Source organism: Chanodichthys erythropterus, chromosome 3 (assembly GCF_024489055.1).
Source record: "Chanodichthys erythropterus isolate Z2021 chromosome 3, ASM2448905v1, whole genome shotgun sequence".
In the NCBI taxonomy this organism is placed as follows: domain Eukaryota; kingdom Metazoa; phylum Chordata; class Actinopteri; order Cypriniformes; family Xenocyprididae; genus Chanodichthys; species Chanodichthys erythropterus.
The window spans coordinates 3,310,586-3,338,346 of record NC_090223.1 but is presented as its reverse complement, the minus strand read 5'-3'; the positions used below and the strand labels follow the sequence as shown (position 1 = coordinate 3,338,346).

At 40.7% G+C, this 27,761-nt stretch overlaps 1 protein-coding gene and 1 pseudogene across 8 annotated transcripts in view; both read left to right on the top strand.

Annotated features, from left to right (window-relative positions):
* Positions 1-27,761, top strand: part of LOC137015311 (zinc finger protein 729-like) — a 343,783-nt pseudogene that overhangs the window by 283,139 nt on the left and 32,883 nt on the right.
* LOC137015226 (uncharacterized) overlaps positions 1-27,761 on the top strand; it is a 48,272-nt gene that overhangs the window by 2,312 nt on the left and 18,199 nt on the right. For 2 of the 8 annotated variants that reach the window (XM_067380037.1, XM_067380100.1), the window contains exons 1-8: positions 14,296-15,823; positions 16,413-16,757; positions 16,827-17,183; positions 19,640-19,741; positions 25,970-26,056; positions 26,146-26,238; positions 26,376-26,450; positions 27,190-27,303. In XM_067380037.1, coding sequence (XP_067236138.1) covers positions 15,238-15,823; positions 16,413-16,757; positions 16,827-17,183; positions 19,640-19,741; positions 25,970-26,056; positions 26,146-26,238; positions 26,376-26,450; positions 27,190-27,303 — 1,759 coding nt within the window. In that variant the 5' untranslated portion in view covers positions 14,296-15,237. Of the gene's footprint in view, positions 1-461; positions 955-6,570; positions 6,896-14,295; positions 15,824-16,412; positions 16,758-16,826; positions 17,184-19,639; positions 19,742-25,969; positions 26,057-26,145; positions 26,239-26,375; positions 26,451-27,189; positions 27,304-27,483; positions 27,549-27,761 lie in introns of those variants that run through there. The other 6 variants (XM_067380056.1, XM_067380090.1, XM_067380073.1 and 3 more) reach the window with 6 other exon arrangements.

Sequence of the window (27,761 nt, the reverse complement as noted above, 5' to 3'; positions counted from 1 at the left end):
ATATATATGATTATTATTTTTACATATATATGATTATTATTTTTAATGATTTTTTTATTACTGATAATATACTGACATTAAATTTAAATTCACTAATTCATGATATGTTATTTCATGCTTTAACAGTTGAATTTTCAACTTCCATGTTGTAACTAAGCAGTAATGATGTTATTATTATGTCACTTACTTTTTAACTATGACATTCAGTCCTGCATTAACACTGTATTTCAGTAAGTTACATTAAAGGCTTCCTGATCACCTCACTCGACGCAGACCATTTCACATAAATTTTAAATTGATTATTAACATCTATCTGCGTACACATGACATATTAAGAGAGCAAGAGAGAATGAGAATACATAAAGGTGTGCGTTTGTGTGTTGTGAAGTCAAACGTGTGTATGTGCGTCCATGGGTGGGCGTGGGGGATATGGGTGAAAAGAAATCTGATTGGCTAGTTTAGTTTCATCTTTTTTTCTAACATGAAAAGTGACGTTACAGATAGTTAATGTTTAAAAACAGGCTCAAAATGAGTAAACGCTTTCTAAAACAGCTAAATTCGATTGAAACGTTTGCAAAAAGGCCTAAAACTATTGAGTAGGGATGGAGAAATGAAGCCTCTTAAATCTTTGAAGCTTTTCTCTAATGTTTCAGAAAAGTTTTTGGTTTCAAAGCACCAAGAGTGCCGAAAACAGTGCCATCTTGTGGCAGGTCTGTGCGCACCCTGAGATAAATTCCTGCAGGCGCCCCTGCAGACCACCATTTAAAACTGAAAGTAAAGAATACAAGTAAACCCGCGGACATTTCGCGAACATGAGCGAGCTCCCGTCAGCGGAACATCTACATTTGTGATTATTTATAGCTAAAGAACATAATCGTTTTAGTGTAATGTAGCATTTGAAGATGCACCAGACGAACTGTGTTTTGGTGTCAGTCCTGCTGATGATCGCTGATGGTATGTACAGGCTATTATTAGCGCTCTCTCTCTCTTCAACAAAACTATTGGGCACGACTGCCCTTCGTCGTGCTGCTTTATAAGACTTAATGCGGTCTTTAAAGTCGTAAAAGTGACTGACAAATGGCTGACTGGAAACAATAATATAATAAATATAAATAACATATTCGGATATTTAAATAAAGGTGACTTGACTTCTTGAAAATGTTGTTTACTACATTATCTGGATGCTGTTCTCCATTTTTGATATGGTGTCTAATGAATGTTCTGTGGTGTTTATATTTTGACTGATGTGTGTTACATTTGAAAGCATTGTTTGATTTTGAGAAGAGGTGAAATTGTTTGATTTTTCTGAGTCAGGGGTTTTGTGAATGTAGTTTGAAGATTTGGTTTTGTGTTTAACATTGTGTTTTGGCAATTGTGAAAAACTGTAAAATCTAAATTTGCTGTTTTTGCCACCCTCCCACGTCGGGTTGTTTTGTAATTTTATCTTGTCCAATCAGACAGGGTAGATTTAAAGGTGCCCTTGATTCAAAAATTGAATTTACCTCGGCATAGTTAAATAACAAGAGTTCAGTATATGGAAATGACATACAGTGAGTCTCAAACTCCATTGTTTCCTCCTTCTTATATAAATCTCATTTGTTTAAAAGACCTCCGAAGAACAGGCGAATCTCAACATAACACCGACTGTTACGTAACAGTCGGGGGATCCGCCCCCAATATTTGCATATGCCAGCTCATATTCAAGCCATTAGAAAGGGCAGAACGTCTGGATCTGTGCACAGCAGAATCAACAGACTAGGTAAGCAAGCGAGGACAATAGCAAAAAATGGCAGATGGACCAATAATAACTGACATGATCCATGATAACATGATATTTTTAGTGATATTTGTAAATTGTCTTTCTAAATGTTTCGTTAGCATGTTGCTAATGTACTGTTAAATGTGGTTATGTTACCATCGTTTATTACTGTATTCACGGAGACCAGAGCCGTCGCTATTTTCATTTTTAAACACTTGCAGTCTGTATAATTCATAAACACAACTTCATTCTTTATAAATCTCTCCAACAGTGTAGCATTAGCCGTTAGCCACGGAGCACTGCCTCAAACTCATAGAGAAACAACCGTTAACATCCAAAATAAATACTTTACTCACATAATTCAAAGCATGCATACAGCATGCATGACGAACATCTTGTAAAGATCCATTTGAGGGTTATATTAGCTGTGTGAACTCTGTAAATGCGCTGTAATATAGTCGAGAGCTCGTGTGGCAGGGAAGACGCGATTGGCAGGGGCGGGGTCGAGTGTAAATCAGTGCATTGTTAATGATGCCCCAAAATAGACAGTTAAAAAAATTAATAAAAAAAAAAACTATGGGGTATTTTGAGCTGAAACTTCACAGACACATTCAGGAGACACCTTAGACTTATATTACATCTTTTAAAAACATGTTCTAGGGGACCTTTAATATAAAAAGGTTTTTTTTTTTTTTTTTTTAATTAGTCACACTAAATTAACTAGTTAAAGAGATAGTTCTAATATTAACACATATACAGCCTGCTTTATTATTGGTTTATTTTTTAAAATTTATTTATTTTTGCATGTCCTGATTGACAGATGTCTCGTCCAATCAGCATTAAGTTGTAACAAAATGTACACTATACTGCCAAAAGTTTTGGGACGTCTGCCTTTACATGACATGAACTTTAATGACATCCCATTCTTAATCAGTAGGGTTTAATATGGAGCTGGCCCACCCTTTGCAGCTATTACATGCTGCGTTCACACCACCTCGTATTTACCGGAATCTTGAGATGACAACACGTGACATTATTCAGAGTCATTCATGTCCTTGGACTGGGAATTATGCGTTTCCATGGCACCACTATCAACAGGTATGAATCTACAGAGGTCAGGTGGTACAGCGTCCACATGGTACACCTGGGAGCTTTCAGAAATCTCCCAGCTCACAAGCTGTAATTATGAGCTCTACAAGGACATGAATGCTATTTACAAGCTAGAATCTCATGACTACAGGAATTACGAGGCCGCGTGAACACACCTACAGCCTCAAATCTTCTGGGAAGGCTTTCCACAAGGTTTAGGAGTGTGTTTATGGGAATTTTTGACCGTTCTTCTAGAAGCTCATTTGTGAGGTCAGGCAGTGATGTTGGTGAGAAGGCCTGGCTCGCAGTCTGCGCTCTAATTCACCCCAAAGGTGTTTTATCGGGTTGAGGTCAGGACTCTGTGCAGGCCAGTCAAGTTCCTCCACACCAAACTCGCTTATCCTTGTCTTTATGGACCTTGCTTTATGTACTGGTCTGCAGTCATGTTGGAACAGGAAGGAATGTTGAAGCATTAAGAGTTCCTTTCATGGAACTAAGGGTCAAGCCCAACTCCTGAAAAACAACCCAGGGTTCGAAATGAGGGGGGTCTGGGAGGGTCCCGGACCCTCCATAAGTCATTAGGGACCCATAGGAATTCATCTTTGGATTTTGGGGGGTCCCTGACAAATACATTTTAACATTAAAAATGATTAATTTATTTCCTAGCGCGAGGCAGCAATCAGGGCAGCTATTAGCCGAGTGAGTTCCTATACAGCGTCACAGATTGTTGTTGTGGTGCTCCCGCAGACACATACTAGATAAACGCGGCAAAACGAGACATCACAAAGAGTGAAATCCTGAATAAAAATCCTGTAAGGGCTTCGATTGTGTTTATATCTCCATAATTGCTTATAGTAAAATATTAGGAGTTCGAGTTCCTATATCAAAAGTTGCATTAACTAGATACCCAGTGTAATGATTAGAAGAGTACGTTTGTCAACGTTTCTTGCTAGCTGTAACTTATGTGTATGAAGCCAAATGATCTGCCAGCTAACAGCAGACCTAGCAGCTAGACTAGTTTATCAAAGCTAGCTTAACAACCTTGTCCAGTCGTATTAAAAATGTTATGGCATGACATCCATATCTGTTAATTAAGTAAACAGACAGGTTTTTTATGCATAGTGTTTCCCATACATTGATTAGACTGTGGCGGCCGCCACATTCTAATTTGTCCAGCCACAGTCTCAAAATGAAACAGAAATTATGCTTGTCGCGATATTTAAATAACCGTCTGATAATTGCGCTCTTTTATATGGCAAAAGTGGGAGGTAGAGCAAAATAAGTAGACTAGCACAATTAAGTTTTCGTGCACTATATTCAAAGTCATCTGAAGCCATTCCATAGCTTCATGTGAGGGACAGAAGAATATGTACATCGTTAAGTTCATGGTCATAAACTCTCACGTCTTCCCTCTGCTACAGCTGTCAATCATTCAGCACTCAAACAGCGCGTCGAATTCGGTAACGACAGTCAGCACGGTAAAACTCTCCAATATGATATATTCCCATTATAATACTTGATATGTACATAAAGGGCTGTGGATTTGCAAAAAATAACTTTATCTTGCTGGAGTTTATTGCTGTTTCTTAACGATGCCATCATACTGGATACAGGGTCTGTTAGATCGCACAACACAAGGACTATGAATTGGCGTCACACGCAGAATAACTGGAATTTAAAAGTGAGAAGAAACATATGATTAATAAACTGTTAGATGCAGATATACACAGGGATTCTCTTTGTACCGTGAACTTTTCAATGCGTAGCTCAACTGCGCGCTCTGACTCAATATTGCTTCAAGCGCATCATTCTGCACCCGGGATGCGCATTAGCGTTTTTTTGCTGCTGTTTTGAAGCGTTTCATATTATCATGGTTTTGCACACAAATAGTAATTTTAAACTTTTTATTAACATTTGGATTTATAAAATTACTGTGCAAAGTTTTTTTTTCTCCCAAGAATTAGGCTAGAATACTTTTTGCTGTTGAATTATATAGGCTACTCACCTAGTTTACTCATTTATTTATTGGTCAGCTTATGATTATATATTTTTATTCATATTGTTATTTTTCTCTATAATGAAGTTGTGTGTTTAGTGCACAGTACCTGTCATTCTGGATTGGTTAACAAATCAAAGAGTGACCATTAGTTACACAGGCTCCCACTAATAAATTAATTCAACAAAGGTAACCTCTTTTGCTACACATTTTTAATGGTTTAAATGTAAACTCTACATGTTTGACCACTTATGAACTATCATTTAGTCTACTAGGCCTATATGTTGTGTACATGACTACCATCACCAATAAATAAATTACTTTTAGAGCACAAAATTGTTTATAAGAGAACAAATTTCTTCAATGAGAGTCACTTAATTTTGCTCTCAGAATATGCATTTAAATGTAAAATGTACAAAATTTTCCTCGGGGGGGTTCCCCTGGACCCCCCTAGAGGAACCGATGTCCACCCACCACAGTTTCACAAAATCCTGTGGGAAACACTGACATATTACATTATTACGTTAATTTGACCATCGCCCACTATAGATCATAATCTATAAAGGTGAGAATTAAGATATTTCATGATAATTCAGTTTGAAAAAATAAATAAATAAATAACTTGTGCCCCCTCAAAAATAATGAGTGCATGACACCCCTGAAAGAGACTGTTTATTAATTATATAATAAACAGGGGGGGGGGACCTTCAGAACCTTTAATAATTAAATTTTAGGGGACCCCCCAAGAGTCCTAAGTCATTTCGAACCCTGAAACAACCCCACACCATAGTCCCTCTCCACCAAAATTTACACTTGGCACAATGCAGTCAGGCAAGTACCATTCTCCTGGCAACCACCAAACCCAGACTCGTCCATCGGTGTGCTTTACACCACTACATCTGACGCATTGCATTGCACTTGGTGATGTAAGGCTTGGATGCAGCTGCTCGGCCATGGAAACTCATTCCATGAAGCTCTCTACGCACTGTTCTTGAGCTAATCTGAAGGCCACATGAAGTTTGGAAGTCTGTAGCTATTGACTCTGCAGAAAGTTGGAGACTTCTGCGCACTGTGCGCCTAAGCATGCGCTGACCCCACTCTGTGATTTTATGTGGCCTACCACTTTATGACTGAGTTGCTATTGGTCCCAATTGCTTTCACTTTGTTATGATACCACTAACAGTTAACCTATGTGCCGCGTCACCCCTGGGTGGTTTCTACCGCGACCACGTAACGCTATCTTGGTCACAAGCCACTTCCTCTATTCATATTACTCAACTCTTGTAAAAGGTTTACCTTTATAGATTCAGGAGAAGTCAGGTAAGCATATATAGTATTTTCTTCTTAGATTATATTATCTCAGGGTCTACTTCTGATCACTACCGCACCTCCTAGGCCTACGGTTCAGATATCAACCAAGCCTATGGTGGGTGGGGTGGGTTATCCTTGCGTTCAGTGCCCCACAGCTGGCTCTTCGCCCTCAGAGGACAGCTATGCCTGCTAATGCACTCCCACGGCCCACTCTGTTGAGACTGGTTGACAACCTTGACCGACTTTGTAAAGTCCGTCGGGATATCTTTATAAAAATCTATCTTTTTCAGACAGTCATTTCTGATACCCCAAAAGGATTCTCTCTCTACAGCAATAAACAGCTAAATACACACTCTATGCCAGCTTAGCTGGAAGTTCCATGGGCCAGATAAATAAATGCTCTTTCTTTCTTCAGCAAAACTACACAACATCATCTACTGGCCCCTGTACGCCAATGACGTAAACAGGAAATGCATTGACACAAGTAAAAAAAAAGGTGATAGACAAGTAACACAGCAATTGACGAAAGCAGGTAATATGTTAACGCACGTAGAAACCACATGTGTGTAAATGAAGAGATAAAGTGCGTCAAAAGAGAATATAAATACAGGGGCCAGTAGATGATGTTGTGTAGTTATGCTGAAGAAAGAAAGAGCATACGGCGCCAGACCACAACCCTCAGAAGATCAAAGACGACACCTGATTTTCTTAGAGAGAACATATACTAAGTAGAGAAGAAGGTAAGCTTTAAAATGTAATTATTTATCTGGCCCATGGAACTTCCAGCTAAGCTGGCATAGAGTGTGTATTTAGCTTTTGCCTTTGCAAGAAATAATAAAATGAGAATGAGGACTGCCCTCAAACTCTGATAATCTCAGTCTGTTTATTGCTATAGAGTAGTAGTGCATCCTTCATATGGCTGAAAAGTCTTTAGTTTTATCATATTTATAAAAGATACATACACTGTACCGAGTCTTTCCGCAAACAACCGAGTGCCTGGAGGCGTGTCATGTGAGCGAAGCTAAAGAGTGACCAGCTGTCACAAGCACGCACAGCTTTTGTGTAGAGGTCGGCTGCAAGCTCAGTGGTCAGCTAAACAAATATATATAAACACACGCAGTACACCATTGCATTATCACTTTAATGAATATAGTGTATGAATGATGAATAATGAATTTATAAATTCACTACATTCATATTGTTTACATTATATGCACTCAGGCACCTATTGCCAACAAAACAGACATTTGAAGCAGTTCCACTCACCACCTGCGGTTCCGATTCATAACTGTGACCGCTCCATCTTTCAGTTTCAAATGATCTGTAAATCCAGTGTGGAACTGGGCCTTGTTTATGAAACCGTAAGCGCCAATTCTGAGGGCTCGAGCAGCCACGGAAAAACACAAGATATTCTCCATTAATTTTAACCAATAAAAAAGTCATTGCACCTATCAGTTTCTATGGTTATTTTAATAACAAATATCGAGAGCGTATCAATGTATTGCGTGAAAACAAAACTGTCAGCTCCACTTAACGCTGGGTTCTTTGGGAAGCAAGGTTATCTTTCCCTCACAACCAAAAACACACTTCTTTGGTGACATTGTTGATTTTGTGAAGTCCTATGACCTGTGCAGTGCTGCTGACGACTTCCGTAAAGCCGAACGCGCATTGATGGGCATGCTCTTGCTCTCTCTCTGGTCAACCTGTGCACTTGCGCAATTCCGGGAGAAGTGCCCGTACAAGGAATTCCACCCCCGTTTACGTCACTCAGGCCCATACTCGAACTCAACCCCCCGCCCCCCCCCCAATTCGGAAGAGTATTTTTGGCACAGAAATACTCCGTCATACGTACAACTCCTCTTTTGAAACTTTGGCCATGTTTAGCATGATAATCCAACTCTTTAACAGTGTCAGAATGCATGAAATAGCATTATACCCCCCATTATATATATATTTTTTTTTTATACGTATTATCTTTTTATTCTTTTAATTCCTTTCCTGTTTTTATTTCATTTTTAATGTATTTTATATCTTTTATGTATCATCTTGTTATTTCTGATTTTTAATGCATTTTAAATATTGCTATCTGGTTGAAAGAGCTGGGAGAATTAGGAAGAAAGCATTTGTGATTAGGTTAAAATTTGGTAAATTTTGATAAACCATGGGGAAATTTGAGCTGTGGTGCATGGTTAAGATATCTCTGGATTACAGTCAGGACACTTTCCAAAGGGGGAAATTTCCAAAGGGGAAATTCAAACTGCGGTGTATAGATAAGATATCTCCGGAAGGGGGATTGGGGCTGTGTGGCACAGTTTGAGGTGTCCTGGCAAAAGGGGTGATTGAAACTTTGTTTATCAGTTCGAAGTGCCTTAACAGCTAGAGCTAGACAGCGGTCCTGACGTGTGAGGAAGATCCAGTTAGATCCGCTCTGAGGGACAGATCCGTTTAGATCCACTCTGACGGACAACAAAAACAAAAAACTCCCTGAAACTTCCTAGCGCTTCCCTCCAGATAACAAAATTCTCTGTTTTTACTGTTATTTCCATTTCTTATGTTCTATTTTTCTTCTTCTTTATGTAAAGCACTTTGAATTACCATTGTGTATGAAATGTGCTATACAAATAAAATTGCCTTGCCCTGCCTTGCCTATTGATATATGTCATCTCATTTAAAGTTGGAGCGATGATGCAAACATGATTTCCATCATCAATGGCTTTTTGCCATTTGACGATCAGTTGGAAAGTCAATAACCTGACATACAGTAGTAGCCAAAAGTGATGTCTGGCATAGGAAAATTGACATATTCACCCTTTATTCAAATATTATTAAAAGTGTGGTAAAGATTTTATAAGCATGTTGTTGTTACGAATGGGAGGCTCAGGCAGGAGATCCAAGTGCAGCGTTTTATTAAGAATGAGAATGGTCGTACAGGCAGGGTCAATCAGGAACAAACAGGAGCAGCAAAGGACAGGCAGGGTCGTAGTCAGGGTACAGGCGGTAGGTCACAAGGCAGGCAGATATCACTCACAGGTTGGTATACAAAGCAAGGATCAGGACAGGCAGCAACGGATCAAAAACAGGAACAGACAAGGTCGAGAACAGACAGGCAAACAGGGAATAAACGCTCGGAAATTGTACACTGGGGAAACAATACTTCGCGGTGAGGTGGTGTGTGTGGAAGTCCTTTATAGTCCAGGTAATGAGCTGCAGCTGGGTGTGGTGATCAGTGATTAGTGTGAAGTGTGTGCAGGTGAGTGACAGAGAGGATGATGGGAGATGTAGTCCAGGAACAATGACAGGAACAGACGGTGATCATGACATAATGCCCCCTCCCGGAAGGCGCGTCCTAGCGACGTGAAGGAACAGCTAGGGAGGGGGGGGGGGAATCTCCAATGCAGCCCCAGGGATTCAGGCAGCCACGGTGGGTCAGGTGGCTCAGGCGGCCATGGCAGGTCAGATGGCCTGGGCAGCCACAGTAGGTCGGATGGTTCAGGCAACCACAGCTGGTCAGGTGACTCTGACGGCCACGGTAGATCAGGTGGCTCGGGCGACCACGGCAGGTCAGGTGGCTCGGGAAACCACGGCAGGTCAGGTGGCTCGGGCAACCACGGCAGGTCAGGTGGCTTGGGCAGCCGCAGCAATGAGTCCATGAATGGCCCAAGTGGGCTACAGTCCATAAATGGCCCTGACAACAGTGACTGGGCAGGGTCCCCACCCACTAGCTCCCCCCCCACCAGCTCCCCACCCCTAGGTATACTGCCCCCCCCCAAAAGTTCTTGGGGATTTCAGCGGGGCCCGTCGCAGGTTCGTGGGCAAGGAGCTCGGGTGGCGCCGGCAGGGCGAGGAGCTCGGGTGGCGCCGGCAGGGCGAGGAGCTCGGGTGGCGCCGGCAGGGCGAGGAGCTCGGGTGGCGCCGGCAGGGCGAGGAGCTCGGGTGGCGCCGGCAGGGCGAGGAGCTCGGGTGGCGCCGGCAGGGCGAGGAGCACGGGTGGCGCCGGCAGAGCGAGACACCTGGGCGCAGTGGGAGAGACCTCTGGAGTAGTCTCTGGACCCCCAACGGCCTCTTGAAAGGCTTCTGAGCCTTGACGAAAGAAAGAAGCCTTCTTCCTCCTCCTCCTCTTCCGAGGGTGAGGTGATGGTTCACCGGTTGGAGTGGATTCTGGAGCGGACTCAGTGGCTGGAACGTCCCCTGCATCCTTACGCACCGCAGGGGCGGCCATCTTGCCCGTGGGCACTGGCAAAGCAGTCTTTTCGTCCATCGTGTCCAGAGCGCTCGAGTCCATGGATACCGGCGAGCTTGAGAGCGTTGAAACGGGCGAGCTTGAGAGCGTTGAAACGGGCGAGCTTGAGAGCGTTGAAACGGGCGAGCTTGAGAGCGTTGCAACGGGCGAGCTTGAGAGCGTTGCAACGGGCGAGCTTGAGAGCGTTGCAACGGGCGAGCTTGAGAGCGTTGAAACGGGCGAGCTTGAGAGCGTTGAAACGGGCGAGCTTGAGAGCGTTGCAACGGGCGAGCTTGAGAGCGTTGCAACGGGCGAGCTTGAGAGCGTTGCAACGGGCGAGCTTGAGAGAGTTGCAACGGCGAGCTTGAGAGCGTTGCAACGGCGAGCTTGAGAGCGAAGCGGCCGGCGGGCTTGAGGGCGAAGCGGCCGGCGGGCTTGAGGGCGAAGCGGCCGGCGGGCTTGAGGGCGAAGCGGCCGGCGGGCTTGAGAATGAAGTGGCGTGACGTTGCTCGGGGCGATCAGCGAAGGCGTGACGTTGCTCGGGGCGATCAGCGAAGGCGTGACGTTGCTCTGGGCGATCAGCGAAGGCGTGACGTTGCTCTGGGCGATCAGCGAAGGCGTGACGTTGCTCTGGGCGATCAGCGAAGGCGTGACGTTGCTCTGGGCGATCAGCGAAGGCGTGACGTTGCTCTGGGCGATCAGCGAAGGCGTGACGTTGCTCTGGGCGATCAGCGAAGGCGTGACGTTGCTCTGGGCGATCAGCGAAGGCGTGACGTTGCTCTGGGCGATCAGCGAAGGCGTGACGTTGCTCTGGGCGATCAGCGAAGGCGTGACGTTGCTCTGGGCGATCAGCGAAGGCGTGACGTTGCTCTGGGCGATCAGCGAAGGCGTGACGTTGCTCTGGGCGATCAGCGAAGGCGTGACGTTGCTCTGGGCGATCAGCGAAGGCGTGACGTTGCTCTGGGCGATCAGCGAAGGCGTGACGTTGCTCTGGGCGATCAGCGAAGGCGTGACGTTGCTCTGGGCGATCAGCGAAGGCGTGACGTTGCTCTGGGCGATCAGCGGCGACGTGACTCGTGGTAGAGGCCGCCATTTTGTGTGTGTTCTCGGGCTTGGCAGCCATTACAGGATTCACCGTTGTGTCGGAATCCTCTGCGACTCCCACAGTGAAAGTCGAACCAACTGCAAGCAAGGCAAAGTCCAGGAATTCTATGAACGATCCGCGGGGACCATTGGTGAGTACACAGTCCTTTAGTGGTTCGTTTAATCCGTAAGCGAAGAAGTCAATGAGGGCACAGTCCGGCAGATCAGATAGATAAGCAATATCCAAAAAGTTCTGAATGTGCACCTCGAGGGTACGGGTACCTTGGCGGAGGCTGATCAGTTGCATTGCTGGGTCCATGTTGAAACGGGAAAGACGCTCACCGAAGCTGCTGGATCTGGTAGTGGCGAAGTATTCTGTTACGAATGGGAGGCTCAGGCAGGAGATCCAAGTGCAGCGTTTTATTAAGAATGAGAATGGTCGTACAGGCAGGGTCAATCAGGAACAAACAGGAGCAGCAAAGGACAGGCAGGGTCGTAGTCAGGGTACAGGCGGTAGGTCACAAGGCAGGCAGATATCACTCACAGGTTGGTATACAAAGCAAGGATCAGGACAGGCAGCAACGGATCAAAAACAGGAACAGACAAGGTCGAGAACAGACAGGCAAACAGGGAATAAACGCTCGGAAATTGTACACTGGGGAAACAATACTTCGCGGTGAGGTGGTGTGTGTGGAAGTCCTTTATAGTCCAGGTAATGAGCTGCAGCTGGGTGTGGTGATCAGTGATTAGTGTGAAGTGTGTGCAGGTGAGTGACAGAGAGGATGATGGGAGATGTAGTCCAGGAACAATGACAGGAACAGACGGTGATCATGACAGTTGTGTAGTTGTGTTTGTAGTCAATTGTTTTAATTGTGATAACACAGTGAAACATGCTAAACTGTGCTGACATAATATTTGGTCAGGCTAAAGAAAATATTAGCTTGAATTTTTACACTCATTAAAAATGTAACTATTACTTTAATTTCTTCAGTTAGATCAGGGGTAGGCAAGTTCGGTCCTAGATAGCCGCTGTCCTGCAGAGTTTAGCTCCAACCCTGAAAAAAAAAACCTTAAAAAAAACCTAACCCTAACCCTAACCTGCCTATAGCCTTAGTAAACCTGAAGAACTTAATTAGCTTGTTCAGGTGTGTTTGATTAAGGTTGGAGCTAAACTCTGCAGGACAGTGGCTCTCTAGGACCGAACTTGCCTACCCCTGAGTTAGATCATTGATTTGTAGAGTGGGAGAAGTTAAGTTTAAAATTTCTTACTTGGTCAGTTACAAAAAATACCTTAACGATCAAACTTTTATTGTTTTATCAACTCCCTAAACAGTTTAGGACAGGGGTGCCCAATAGGTCGACCGCGATCTACCAGTCGATCGCAAAGACAATGCTGGTAGATCGCACACAATTATAATAAATGATTTTGTTAAATTGTAATAAAAAGAAATATAACAATGCCCTTTCTTATCCTTTTAGTTTCTGTCTGACTTGCATTTGACTAATACATTTTTACCAGGAAAGATTTTAGTTTATTCAGTTGCCATGACAACTAGCCGGAGAACAGAGCGCGAAGTCAGCTTCCTCCAAATACGCACAAAACAAACAGCTGTCTCTGAAGTTTGAGCAGACGATTTTCATGAACACATCCACAATCTCTTTCATGTTCTGCATTTTCGCACAGAGAGCTTGTTAGTGTAAGGCCCGCCTAATAGGTCCAATGACGGTTTCCCAAAGGACGGGGAAGGTTTAAGCGTGTATGCCTTTTCAGCGTCTCTGTGAAGTTCACTTAATTTCACTCGTTTAATCTGACTCCAATTTCAAATGATTCTTATTCTAAGGGTTGTGTCTCCAATTAGAAATTAATCCTTTGTTATGTATTAATTTAGATATTCGATTATTCTGGTTACCTTATATCTTAAATTATTTCGTTCACTGCAGTCCCAGTATCGCTTTAGAAGAGTTACTTCGGCCGATTTGAGCACTCTTCCCGGACACAAACTCGTCAGTCTGACCTTAAACATTGGATGCAGGGCAAATATCTACCTTTAAGTCGGTCGCGCTCTGCTTACTCGTAACAAAAAGCATAGTTTTGATATATTTACGAAAACTGCAACTTATTTAAGGCAGTGATTGTCAGAAATCGAAATGGACTTAATTGACGTGCCCTATGCTCCATCTATTAAACCTTTCGTATGACCAATCCTGAACACAGATTTGAGGTAATACCTTCGCTTTGATCTACTAGAAATAATGGATTAAGAATAATACAGAATCAACCAAATATAACATTTTATTTGTCAAGTAAAAATATATCATGCCAATTACATTACAATTGCAAGCCAATTCAGAAATGATAAATGCATAACATCGATTACTCAAAGAAATGCATATACACAGGGATGGGTGAATGTCCTCAGACATTCACCCATCTCTGGGGGGCCTCTCCTACAGATGATCCCCCCTGACTGCTTTGCTCTTTACCCTTTTATACCAGAACCAGAACAAAAGGATCGTAAATGTTTATTACACCAACACCTGTTTTGGGGGAGAGGAGAAGAGACACCACCCAAAAAGAGGACAGAATTTTCCTTAATTTTCCATCTTCTTCATAATTCTAGTGACTGCTATGAAATTGAGACCGTTTTACCAATCGCACAAATTAAATGATACCAAACATGAAAAGGGAAAAACAATAGATACAAAAGTTACATTATATGTTTTGAATAACTTTCAATGACTTGAGGCAGGGGGAAGGAGAGTGTGTGTGTGTGTGTGTGTGTGTGTGTGTGGGTGTGGGTGTGGTGGGGGGAGGCGTTGTCCTTTTGGAGTGGGGGCAAGGTGTTGTCCATTGCTACTTCTTTGAGATCTTCTTTCCAGATTAAAGTTTTATTACTTTATTGCAGGACGCTTTATCTCAGTTTTTGTTTAGCAGGAAAATCAGGCCTTACATTAGTGTATAATACAGTGATAATTAAGGAAGTCGGGAAAAGCATCCTCCTTGTACTTAATGATGAATCCGTTTGAACGGCCGACCATCGCATGTGCTCCTTCAGTGTTGATTGACACCAGTTTAGACATTGGCAGCTGTGTTTTGTTGACAAAGATTATGTAAAACTGTCTGATTCTATTCAGTGCAAGTCATCAGAATAAGGTAAATGCCCTGGCTAATGTAATCTGTTGTGCTGTAAGTATTTTGAGTTTAGTATTAAAATTAAAAATTGTTAAAATTGAATATCAACAATGAACATTTATTTTTATTTTCCTGAATACCATGTAGAGATGCATGCTTTAGTAGCAACAAGCATTTGAAATGAATCTTATTTTTTTTTTTTTTAATTAATCTTATTTAGTTGATCATTTTAAAAGTAGATCATCAGGCAAAAAAGTGTGGGCACCCCTGGTTTAGGAGTTATGAGCCATTTCATGCTTTTGATCGCTGTATCTGAGTAGCAAGCAATACTACTACCATTTGACTGTAACAGTCACAGTCTGTCTCACCGCCCCCAGACTCCATTTCCCATAATCCTCTCTGACCCACACCTGCACCCAGTCTGCTCATTATCATGGATTCCCTACACCTGCACTTCCTCATCAGCACTTCCTTTAAAGACCCTCTCCTCCTGCACTCCCTTGTCTGTTCTTGTCATTGTTTTGTTAGTTGTTCAGTTCCTGTTCCTGTGTTTCAGTATCATTAATAAACCTTTGCTGCTTAACTTGATCCTGCATCATCACCTTGACTGCAACTAACCCTGACAGAAGAACAGACCCAAAAAGAATATGGAGAGCCCAAGAGCCCGCTCCAATCTCCGAACCAGAGCCTGCTCCAGCACCAGAGCCCGCTCCAGCATGAGATCCCGCTCCAGACTCCTCACCAAAGCCCGCTCCAGTTCTCCACGAGCCCGCTCCAGTTCTCCACGAGCCCGCTCCAGTTCTCCACGAGCCCGCTCCAGTTCTCCACGAGCCCGCTCCAGTTCTCCACGAGCCCACTCCAGGCTCCGTTCCAGCCCACGGCCCTTTACGGGAGTCCCTGCCTGGAGAAGGGAGGTATCCAAAGCTCATCAACTGACCACAGGGGTTCCTCAGGGTTCAGTTCTTGGACCCCTCCTCTTCTCCATTTACACTACATCACTTGGTCCCATCATTCAGGCACATGGTTTCTCCTACCATTGCTATGCTGATGCCACACAACTCTTCCTTTCATTCCAACCAGATGATCCCACAGTAGCTGCACGAATCTCAAGCTGTCTGGCGGACATCTCGGCATGGATAAAAGAACATCATCTACAGCTCAACCTGGCTAAGACTGAGCTTCTCGTCTTCCCTGCCAATCCGACTCTAAATCATGATTTCAGCATCCAGCTAGGTACATCCTCAATTAACCTATCAAATTCGGCCAGAAATCTTGGAGTAATCCTTGATGACAAACTGACCTTCAAAGACAACATTGCGAAGACAGATCAGTCATGCAGATTTGCACTATCAACTTCTCGTCCAGGACCTGGTCATTTCTAGGCTTGATTACTGCAATGCTCTTCTGGCTGGACTGCCATCATGCACAATCAAGCCTCTACAAATGATTCAGAACGCTGCAGCACGTCTCGTCTTTAACGAGCCCAAAAGCCCAAAAGAGCCCAGTGTGTTTTTTTTTTTTTTTTTTTTTTTTTTTTTTTTGTAAAACAATTGGTCAAATACTGAAGCTTGAGTCTAAAATACCTTTTAAATTACACGTTTTCCAAGATTAAATATTGTGATGCTATAACTGTGCATTAAATGTAAACAGCCTAAATAACTAGAAACCAAAAACAACATGTGGGTCGAGCTCTAGTGACACCCCTGATTGCACCTACTGTACTTAAATACTTGTTCATGTCAGTAATTATGCTCTACGTTAGTATGGATCCATTATGCTTTGTAAAATACAAAACAAACTTTATTTAATTTCTCTGTCTCAGGATTCGTTGTGCGTGGTCCCTCTGGTCCTCTGGTTGCTCCTCTGGGATCTTCAGTGGTTCTGCCCTGTTATGTTGATGAACCTTTATTAATGAAGGATCTGGAGGTGGAATGGAGAAGAAGAGACTCAGATACTTTAGTTCATCTGTTTCAAGATGGTGAGAGTCAACCAGAGTCCCAGCAGCAGGATTATCAAGATAGAGCTCATTTCTTTACTGAGCACATTAAAGATGGAAACTTCTCCCTCCGTCTGGACAATCTGAGAGCTGAAGATGAAGGAGAATACACATGTACAGTTCACCGTCAGCAGGAGTCTGGAGAGACTGTGGTTCAAATTAAAGATGTTGGTGAGTCTGAACTCAAATGGATCTATGGAAAATTTCCTGCTGTGATATTTACTCTGTTTGTTCTTTCAGAGCGTTTGCTGGTCTCAGGATCAGATTGGCCCATATATGTGTCTGTGGGTGAAGACGTCACTCTGAACTGCTCTGTAGACTCTCACATCTCTCCTGAAGACTTTGAACAGGTTTCATGGAGGAAAACTGATGAAGATGAAGAAATTCTGGTTCTGCTCTACCAAAACAACAAGACTTTTCCAGATTCATCACATGAGCGATACAGAGACAGAGTTGAGTTCTTCACTGCTGAAATCCCCAAAGGAAACTTCTCTTTCCGATTGAAGAGCGTCAGAACTGAGGATAAAGGAGTTTATATGTGTCAAGTGTTTGCTGGAGGAGCTTCAGCCAATGCAACTGTAGAGCTGGAGAGACTGGGTGAGTCATGAAAAACAACTAATACACAAGTGTAATTTAGTTATTCATTTATGTCCAGTTGTATATAAAGTTTATTAAAATTCCAGATTTTACAGCAAAGTGATTTATTCCAGTGAATACAATTGCCAATGTAATGGACAATAACTAAACAGTGAAGAAATGACTGAAGAGTGACAGATCCTCAGATGACTTCACACAGCTAATAGACACACACAGTTCAGGACAGTGATCTTCATGACAGACACAACAGGCACATGTTACGTATAACTTCAGTCGCCCACAAAACACATTTCAATCCCATATTTAATTTCCTTTTTTATTATACTTTCATGAAATAATAAAAAGGAATTAATAATAATTTGTCAAAAAACATTAAAACATTCAATATATTATTTTATATGTATATAGTTTACATTTTTAATTAAGCTTACAATTTGCTTTTTCAGCAATTATCTTTTCAGTAATTAGTTTTATTTATACAATTACTTATTTCTCAGTACTCAAAACTCTTCACACAGTTATCTTCATCATAGTACAGCAGTTATTTTCACATTCTTTATTCTGTATTTGAAAGGGACAATGCACTTTAATTAACATAAGTTCACAAAACATGAAAAAATCATATAAAAGCACATTCCAGCAAACATAGCCATAACCAGAGAACATTAACACAAACACAAAATTACTAACTATAAGAAGATGGAAACAAGCCACTACTCAAAATTATGAAGACTATTGATTATCCAATAACCACTGTTTTATCGATGCAGAAAAAGCAATAAAAGATGTAATATTTCTTAATTATGTGTACAGTATTCCAGGTATGTGCTGCTCTATAATAAATGTCTGACTGCCCAAAAGCACTTGTTATTGTACAATCCCCTCTAGTAATGGCTCTAATAGATTAGTTATGTTTTTTTTCTAATAAATTGGACTTCTAATAAGTGGAGGTGGGGCGATACCATGTAAAATCATAATACCATGTAATTAATCATATTTTCCCTGTTTAAAAGATCATATTAAAATTGATGATATAAATTAGACATTTTATGCAATATTTTTAAATAATCAGGTCATTAAAGGGTTAGTTCACCCAAAAATTTAAATTCTGTCATTTATTACTCACCCTCTTCTCATTCCACACCCGTAAGACCTTCGTTAATCTTCAGAGCACAAATGAAGATATTTTAGTTGAAATCCGATGGCTCAGTGAGGCCTCCATAGGGAGCAATGTCAAGATCCATAAAGGTACTAAAAACACGTCTAAATCAGTTCATGTGAGTACAGTGGTTCAATATTAATATTATAAAGCGACGAGAATATTTTTGGTGCGCCCAAAAAAAAACGACTTATATAGTGATGGCCGTTTTCTAAACAATGCTTCAGGAAGCATCGGAGCATAATGTATAAGCATGTCGAATCAGTGGTTTGGATATATATATTTTGGCGCACCAAAATGAACTCACATGAACTGATTTAGATGTGTTTTTAATGCATTAATGGATCTTGAGAGAGGAAATGTCATTGCTCCCTATGAAGGCCTCATGGAGCCATTGGATTTCAACTAAAATATCTTAATTTGTGTTCTGAAGATGAACAACGGTCTTACGGGTGTGGAACGGCATGAGGGTGAGTAATAAATTACATTATTTTCATTATTGGGTGAACTAACTCTTTAATATACAAACTGAATAACAAAGGACCCAATATCGAACCTTGAGATTGACACCCCTCTACTGTTAATAATTAACCTAAGTAAATTTTACATGGTCCATGTTTACAGTACAGTATGAAATTATTTATAAAATGTCCTCTTTTGTATAAATGGTAATGAAATTACAGTTTGTTTGTTTTGTTTTTTACAATCGCTAGGACACAATTTCTCCATACAGGTCATTTATTCATAACTCTCCACACAGTTCTCCTGACCAACTCTCAGTTTCACAGCAGTTAATTTCACATTCAAAATGCACTAAAACTACCAAAACACTTTATTCATGACTCAAGTCAACTCATCTTTCCAGAACACTAGCAAAGTTTTGAGTTCATCACTCAATAAAACACAGATCAAAAAAAAAAAAAAAAAAAAAAATGACCTAACAAACTGATGTTGTGATCACTGTGTGAAGGGTTTTGAAACTTACCAGTTGGGTAAGTGTTCAACTACAGTTTAGCGTTAGCTGTGGTTGACCTAATTGTTTTCATAGCATTTCCTTGTCTTAGCTGTGGAATATATTTCAGCACAGTATTACTGTAGAAATGTAGGAAATCTCTTTTGCAGATCTTTTAGTGGTGACTGTGTCTGAGTCAGAAAATAAATCATGCATGCAATACTGTGTTAAATTGACATCATGCTTGTGTGTGTCCCGCTTTATCATATCTTAGGGACACATTTGTGCAATATAAGGAACTTTGCACAATACTATCATTGTCCAATAACTGTGTGTGTTTGACAGGTTTCTCTGCTCTACACATAATAATGTTGATTCTCTGTATTTCTGCATCTGGATCTGCTCTTCTGATCTGCTGTCTGATCTACTGCAGATCTCCTACTAAAGGTACAACTATAACAGGAACATATTCTGATTTACTGTGATTCAGTGCAAATACATTTGAACTTAAAAATAACCATCTTCATAATAATTAGTGTTTTTTGAGTGTGTAAATCAAACAGCTGCTGCTGAAACTTGACTAGAAAAAATCAAGAAGTCAAAGGTTTGTTAGTGTGATAATGATTCATTTGAGTTATCATAAGTTATTGATATTTTGACAAATACAACACCAAGATGAGATAAGACATAAGTTACAACATAAACATTACAGTAATTTCTGGTAGCAGCTGTTACATTATTGTTGAATTTATATCATCAAATTTGGAGCATCCTTAACCTTTGTGTTTCTAGTAGCTGAAAACTATAGCAAAATCTAGTACTTATATAGACAGATCGCTCATCAGTGTTGTGTACGGTGGGGTAAAAAAAATGTTAGATGACTCTGTTTTCTTTGTTTGAATATTTTTTTATGAAGTGTGTTTTTCTGGTTCAGATGGCATTAATCTGCGTCATTTTTTTTTTTCTGATTCTTCACTGACTCTAGATTCATGAGTAAACCACTAGTGTTTACAAATGATTATGGTCATGTGTTTCTGACAATGTCCCAATAATCTGATCACAAAATATTTGCACCTGTATAGTGTGATTAAAACAGCCTGACAGAGGCTGATAGTGGGGTTAGTTGGCCTCAACATTTACCTCACATTTGAAATTAAATCTCATTTCCTTCTCAGGTTTGATTGTGCAAAAATCTTGCAAACTTAAAATTAATCTTGGAGGTTCTGTGCTTTTGCTCTGTCATCTCTGATCCTCACACAGAATGCTCATCGTCTTATCCTGTGTTTTCTTACTCGAGATACTGTAGTATTATATTGTATTATATTCGGGACAGGAATTACCTCAAAGGTACTGTTGTACTATATTGGTACTGTAGTATTGTATATTATATTGATGACTGGAGGTTGTTCAAATTGTCAGTGGTTAGGTCAGATTAGTATTGGGAATTTCCACAACAGCACCCTAAACACATTTTCAACATTTTAACTGTCTGCTTTGGAGCTAAATGAAAACTTTCAGTATCACATTAGAAAAAAATTACTGTCATTTCCATATCCTGCAAAAAGTGATAATGTGCAAATTTTTACCTTGAGAATCTATACTTTATTTAACCCATAAAAAAAATAATCAATCTAATGTAGTCAGGTTAAATCAATCATATTAAGTAATCGCACAAAATATTATATTTGATTTGACCACATAAAGCAGATTTTTAGATCACCTGACAAAATATTTTTTCAGGGTATAAAGTATATTTTATCAAAATATGTGCTTCATGAAGCTATTGTCAGACAAGGAGGAGACAAGGGTTCAGTGTGAGGTTTTAACAGTGAAACATGGAATGAGGGCGAGATGCGATACTCAGGGGGTAAGTTGAGCCGGTAGGCGACCTTGTTGAGCTGCCTCTGGACTCAGCTTGTGACAGGGCAGTCGGAGACAGATGTCATGGGTCGAGAGCCATACCTTCTGGCCAGGATGGTATTGTGGAGTTGGGCCTCTTCTGGCATCAGCCTGTTTCTTATGTCTCCGAACTGCCTGTTGCAGATGTACATGAGCTGAGTCCCACACTCTCTCACTCTGCTGGAACCAGTGGTTGACAGCTGGAACCTCCAAGGGCTCACCCGACCATGGGAAGAGTGGAGGTTGGAAACCCAGGATGCACTGGAACGGGGTGAGCCCTGTGGTGGATTGACGGAGGGAGTTCTGGGCATATTCCGCCCAGGGCAGGAACTGGCTCCAGCTGTCCTGGTTCCGGTGGCAGTATACCCACAGGTATCTCCCAATCTCCTGGATTTTCCGCTCAGTCTGGCCATTGGTTTGAGGGTGGTATCCTGATTACAAGCTGACTGACACTCCAAGGAGCTTGAAGAAGGCATTCCAGACTCGAGAGATGAATTGAGGTCCGTGGTTCAAGACAATATATTCGGGGATTCCAAAGCCTCCATGGCCTCGAAAGCAGTAGGCAATCCTTTGAGAGGATTGAGTTTGCAGGTTTTGGAGAATCGATCTACAACGACGAAGACACAGGTGTAACCATTGGAGGGAGGAAGATCCGTCATGAAATCGATGCTCCGCTCGGGTGAGATGGAATGAATCCACCTGCATCGCCCCTCCAGCATTTGGGTGAGGCGGGCAGAGAACTGACAGCGGGTGGTGAAACTGAGCATGCTGAAATCCATTGTGCCACTCTGATGGACTTATGAATCAGGCATTCTAGACCCATAGTGTCATCGTACACAACCATTAATTCTTTCACCTTGGGAGAGAGACCTTGTCGAAAAACTGTTATTAATGCAGTTTCATTCCATCAGCTTGCAGATGCAAGTGTGCGGAAGCGTAATGCATACATACTCACAGTTTCTTCTCCTTGACTTAGATTAAAGAGTTGGTCGTGTACGTATAGGTCAGCCGAACTTTGTCCAAATACCTCTCGGAAATGACTGAAGAAATCGCGGATAGTGCCTATCACCGGAGCGTCCGATTCCCACAATGGTTGAGCCCATTGTAATGCCCGTCCGGAGAGAAGTGATATGATGAACGCCACCTGGGCTCATTCCGTTGTGAAGAGATGAGATTGTGCTTCCAAATACAAAGAGCATAGTAGTAGAAACCCACTGCAGTCCTCCGCCCTGCCAGTGAATGTCACTGGTCGGGCCATGGGACTGGCAAATGCAACTGAGGTAGTCTGTGCAGTGGGTGCTGGGAGTTGTAGTGGTTGACGAACGGTGCGCACGAGGTCCGGAGTGACTGGAGGTGAAGTGCTCGTGGGAGGTTTTGTGACGGAGGATCGCACCGCATTCACCAGGGTTGCGAACGGATTCTCACCTGTGTTTGTGGAGCCCTGCATGTGGTCTGGTCTTATATCAGACAACAGACGGGAACAAGAGGGTCACAGTTAACATGTAGTTTATCATTAGACAGAGGCACGAACACAGGAACACCACAGGTAAGTAGTTTGCAGATATGAGCACGTTGATGACAGTCACTTAGCTGAACTGATACAGAGTCCTTCCTCTTCGACAGGTTGTAGGAAGACAGAAGACAAGACGGCCAAGAAGTGGAAACACAGAGACATCAGAGGGGTAAGGAGTCCAGGTAAGTGAAAACAAGACCAGACACCGTGAGGGGAGTGCAAGTCTTTATAGTGCTGGTGGAATGAGGTTCAGGTGTCGTCGATTAGAACTCGGGTGATTGGGAACGAGTGGGCGGAGCATGGAGATCTGGTGTCGATGCACGCTGTGTGTTGGTGGTGGGAACTGACTCTGTGACAGCTATGGCCATGCATTTTTGACAGTAGAGTTGATACTGTCAAATACTGTAAATGATACTGTAAGAATGGTGTTGCACTATTATATACAGTAATCACATTTACTGTACTGCTGTAGATGAATATCATGCAGACTTATTTTTCTTGACCAAATATTCTTACAATAACTGATAATCATGTTTGTAAACAGAGCGTAAGAGAGACACATCTTGATAACATATATATTACATCTCAATATTTTTGACTATATAGCTCTGATTATTTAAATATATTAATACATTTCTTAAGATGTATAACTGCATATTCAGGATTACAAATATAAACAGATACTATATAATTATCTTGTTTGAAATAATTGCAAATTGTTCACACACACACACACACACACACACACACACTTTGAACATTATGGAAATCAGTTGTGAATAACTTGTGATAAATTGACAGCACTGTAACATGTCTTCACTATCTTGAGTTCTCCCGTCTCAAACATGTAATATTGATGCATCACTAACACACTAAATAATCAAACCAGTTGAAAACCTGTACTGTATGTGCTGTATTGTTGATTACCTATTAAGAGTCGAGTTTGATTTGTTTTTATGTTTACTTACTCCCTCTTGCTGTAAACTGTACGTGTATTCATCATCTTCAGCTCTCAGATTGTCCAGACGGAGGGAGAAGTTTCCATCTTTAATGTGTTCAGTAAAGTAATGATCTCTATCTTGATAATCCTTGTGCTGTTTCTCTGCTCGACTCTCACCATCTTCATACAGATGAACCAGATCCTTTAAGTCATTTTTTTCTCCATTCCACCTTCAGATCATCAGTTAGTAAGTTTGGAGGAACATTAGTTCTCTTTGCTGTAATAACATGTAATTGGGGACCTTGAACCTTCCCACTAAGCAAAGACACATCCAAAAGACGTCAATTTAACGTCTTTGTCGAACATTCAAAAGATGTCCACTGAGGAGCCAGAATTAAAGTTTTTTTTTTAAAGTTTTTCGTGTGCCCATATAATCTTAGCGTAAGTGGTAAACAGATTTGGCTTGCTGTCTGCTATAGAGGGGCTCGGAAAGATTGCCCCCCTATAACTGGCAAAAATAAGTACAAAAGGAGGAGAAGGGGAGGAGGAGGGATGCCAAAAGAACTAACAACAGGAAGAGGTAGGATGCTGGTTTTATACCTTGGTATTAATTGAAAGATTAGATGGGCGTACTCCTCCCGAAATTACGTTTATTAACTTCACTTAATTGTGGTCATTGTGGACGTATTTTCAACGTCTTAAAAGGTCTCATTTAGACATCATTTATACTCTTTTTGGACAAAATTAAACACTCTGAGGATGCATTAAATAAAAACATTCTTATTTCACTGTAATTTCCATTTGTAATTGAGAAGTAAACAGTGAAAATCATGAATATAAAAGAAACAACTCAAAATACAGAGTAACGACAAACAATTTTGATTAAGTTGGGTTAGTGTTAATAGAGAGCCTGCAGATGGAAATGGACTTTTGTCCAGGTTGTCACAACATCTGTTATTCCTTCACAAACTGCCCTGAAACACAATTCAAATATAAATGATTATAAATAAAAATATAACTTTACAATGCTCATTTCGGCCCCAGTGGTGAATATTATGTTCAGAAAAATACACCAGAGTGAAATTTAGTATTTTGTGAATTATGTTTTTTAGGCGGCCTTTCACATCACGTGAGTGCCAGGAACACCAGATTAAGCTTATAAAATATGAAATATATTATTGTTACGTTTTAAATGACAAACCTGAATAACTTAAGGATTAAACATTTGTCTAGCAAAACAATGAATAAAAATACATTTATAATGCTTACCTTTCCTTTTCACGTCCGTGTCTGGCAGATGAATAGAGATTTGAATTGCGTTGAATTTGAAATGGCTGCGTCAAAGGCTGTTCCTATGTAGGGTCCTGTCCTTTGTAGGTATTTTCAAATGTCCTCAACGTACAGCAGAATTAAATACATTACATAGAGGATCTATCGTTGTGGTGGTATCTTCAGTCTTTTATTAATATACCGAATTAATATCTTTGCGATTGCTTGCACCATTAAGTTTACGTCCCTGTGTCATAACGCAATTACGCCCCTTGTGCGAGCCACGTTTAAATAGATTAGACGTCTTGTAGACATCCAAGAAAACTCCTAGTCTGACGTTCAAATATTGAACTGCATGTCTACGTCTACAAGGGTCCAATATTCAGACGTTCAGATATTGAACCAGTTTTGCACGTCCACAGGCATTCATAAAGGGTCCTCGTCAAATGTTCAGATTGAACCTGTTTTGTACATCCATGGATTTCCAAAAGGGGTCCTACTCAGACATTCAGATATTGAACCTGTATTGCATATCCAGCAGATGCACAAAAGTGAGTCTGAGCTTACGGACATTATAAAGACATGATCCAAATGTCTCCCTGACATTGCATGTTTGCTGGGTTCTGTGCTTAACTCTTAATAAATATTTGGGCTTTTAATGCAATTTGTAGGGCTGTTTAATTAAAAAAAAAAAAAGAAAAAAAGAGTTGACCAGAGTCCTAGCAGCAGGATTATCAGGATAGAGCTAATTTCTTTGCTGAGAACATTAAAGATAAGGAAACTTCTCCCTTCGTCTGGACAATCTGAGAGCTGAAGATAAAGGGACTCTTCAATACTTAATCAGTACTTTAGTTATTTATAATATTACATTTGTGTTTCCAACACAGTTTGAATTTGATTCATTAAGTTATAAGTGTAATAGTCAGGAAGAACAGAGATGTGTATTTTAAATAAAATTAAATGGCTGATAATGATAGTTTAAATAATTAATATTTAATTAAAGCATCATTTATCCATTTGACTGAATGTGTGTTACTTTGTCTTTTCTCTCCAGACACAGTGTTTCGTCTTCAGATGTTTCTCGTCTTCTGTCCAAATATTCTGATGTTTCTGTCTTTTGTCCTCTGGGGTTTTTCTGAAGGTCAGTGTTTCAATACTGATTATCAATTCATTATGATTTATCATTCAAATATCTGTTTATATGTACAGTAATATCTGGTGTTGTTTCAGGATCTCTGTTTGAGTCGGTCTCTTGCTGTGCTCTTTATTTTCTGAGGCCTCTCATGTTGCTCTGGGTGGCTCCATATACTGATGAGTTCACAGGTATTATATATATAGTATATGAATTATAATGTGCATATTCTGACAGTAAACCAATGAATTTTACAACAAAAGTTTCATTGTGTTTGTGTTGTAAATTATATTGTGGATGTAATTATTTCATCTTTTCTGTTTTACAGGCAAGATTGAAACATGGATTAATATTTTCAGTTTTAAAATAGAATATATTGTTTTCTCAGGTGTTTTTTATTCAGGTAAATAAATCCAAATGTAAATCAACAGACATTATCATAAACACATTAAAATGCACATTAACAACTGAACAATAATTACATTTAAATTATGTGATATTCCCAGTATACTGCAGGAAATCATTAATGGCCTGGTTTCATAAACGGGGTTTAGCCTAAACCAGGATTAGGTCTTAGTTCAATTAGGGCATTTAAGTAACTTTTTATAAACATAAGCTAGAAAAACATTACTGTTGTGCATCTTGAGACAAAACAACATATTTTAAGATATGACAATACAAGTTAGATTGAGACAGCTCAAACATGCACTTTAGTCTAAGACTAGCTCAAGCCTTGTCTGTGAAACTGGAGGAACAACTAGGAAGTGTCTGGTGTTACTGTTGTATTTCTGTCAGTATATTCCACATGTTCAGTGCTGAATCTCTGACTCGACACATTATAATCTACACCAGTTAGTTATGAAAATACTGCATTGATTGTTACAGTAGACATCATGTTAGTGACTGAACTAAAGCTACTTCTGAATGACATCTCAGCATGTGTCAGGGTCAGAGGTCATGTAATCAGCACAAAGGTCAAGGGTCAGTATCAGAAGAAAGTCTGACAGTTCAAAGAATGTGTCGTAATGTTGTGTATCAAAACATCTGTTCAATGAGAAGAGTTTTTGTAATTCCTGTGATCTATGTTTCAATTTTGTTCTTCTATTTTAGTAATTGTTGTTTTTTCTCTTTCTTTATTCCAGTTCTGTTTAAATCTGCCTGGGACAAAAGTCTGAATTATGCCGGATTTGAAGGTGTCATAATTATAGTCCTCTTTGTGATGGTGCTTCTGTCTAACCTCTTATTTATTATTTACTGTAAGTATTTCCTTCATCAAGAGTCAGAAATGAGCTGAAATCATGTTTTACCAGATTAATGCTGTTTGAGTTACAAAATCATAATATCAGACCTGATTATCAGTTAATTGAAGCATTTCCATTAGCCATTTGCTAAAATCATTTAAGTTCTTTTTTTTTTCCTCATTAATGTATACACAGCACCCCATATTGACAGAAAAACACAGAATTGTTGACTTTGCAGATTTATTAAAAAAGAAAAACTGAAATATCACATGGTCCTAAGCATTCAGATGCTTATATATATGCTTATATATTTGCGCATATATTTAACTCGGGTGCTGTCCATTTCTTCTGATCATCCTTGAGATGGTTCTACACCTTCATTTGAGTCCAGCTGTGTTTGATTATACTGATTGGACTTGATTAGGAAAGCCACACACCTGTCTATATAAGACCTTACAGCTCACAGTGCATGT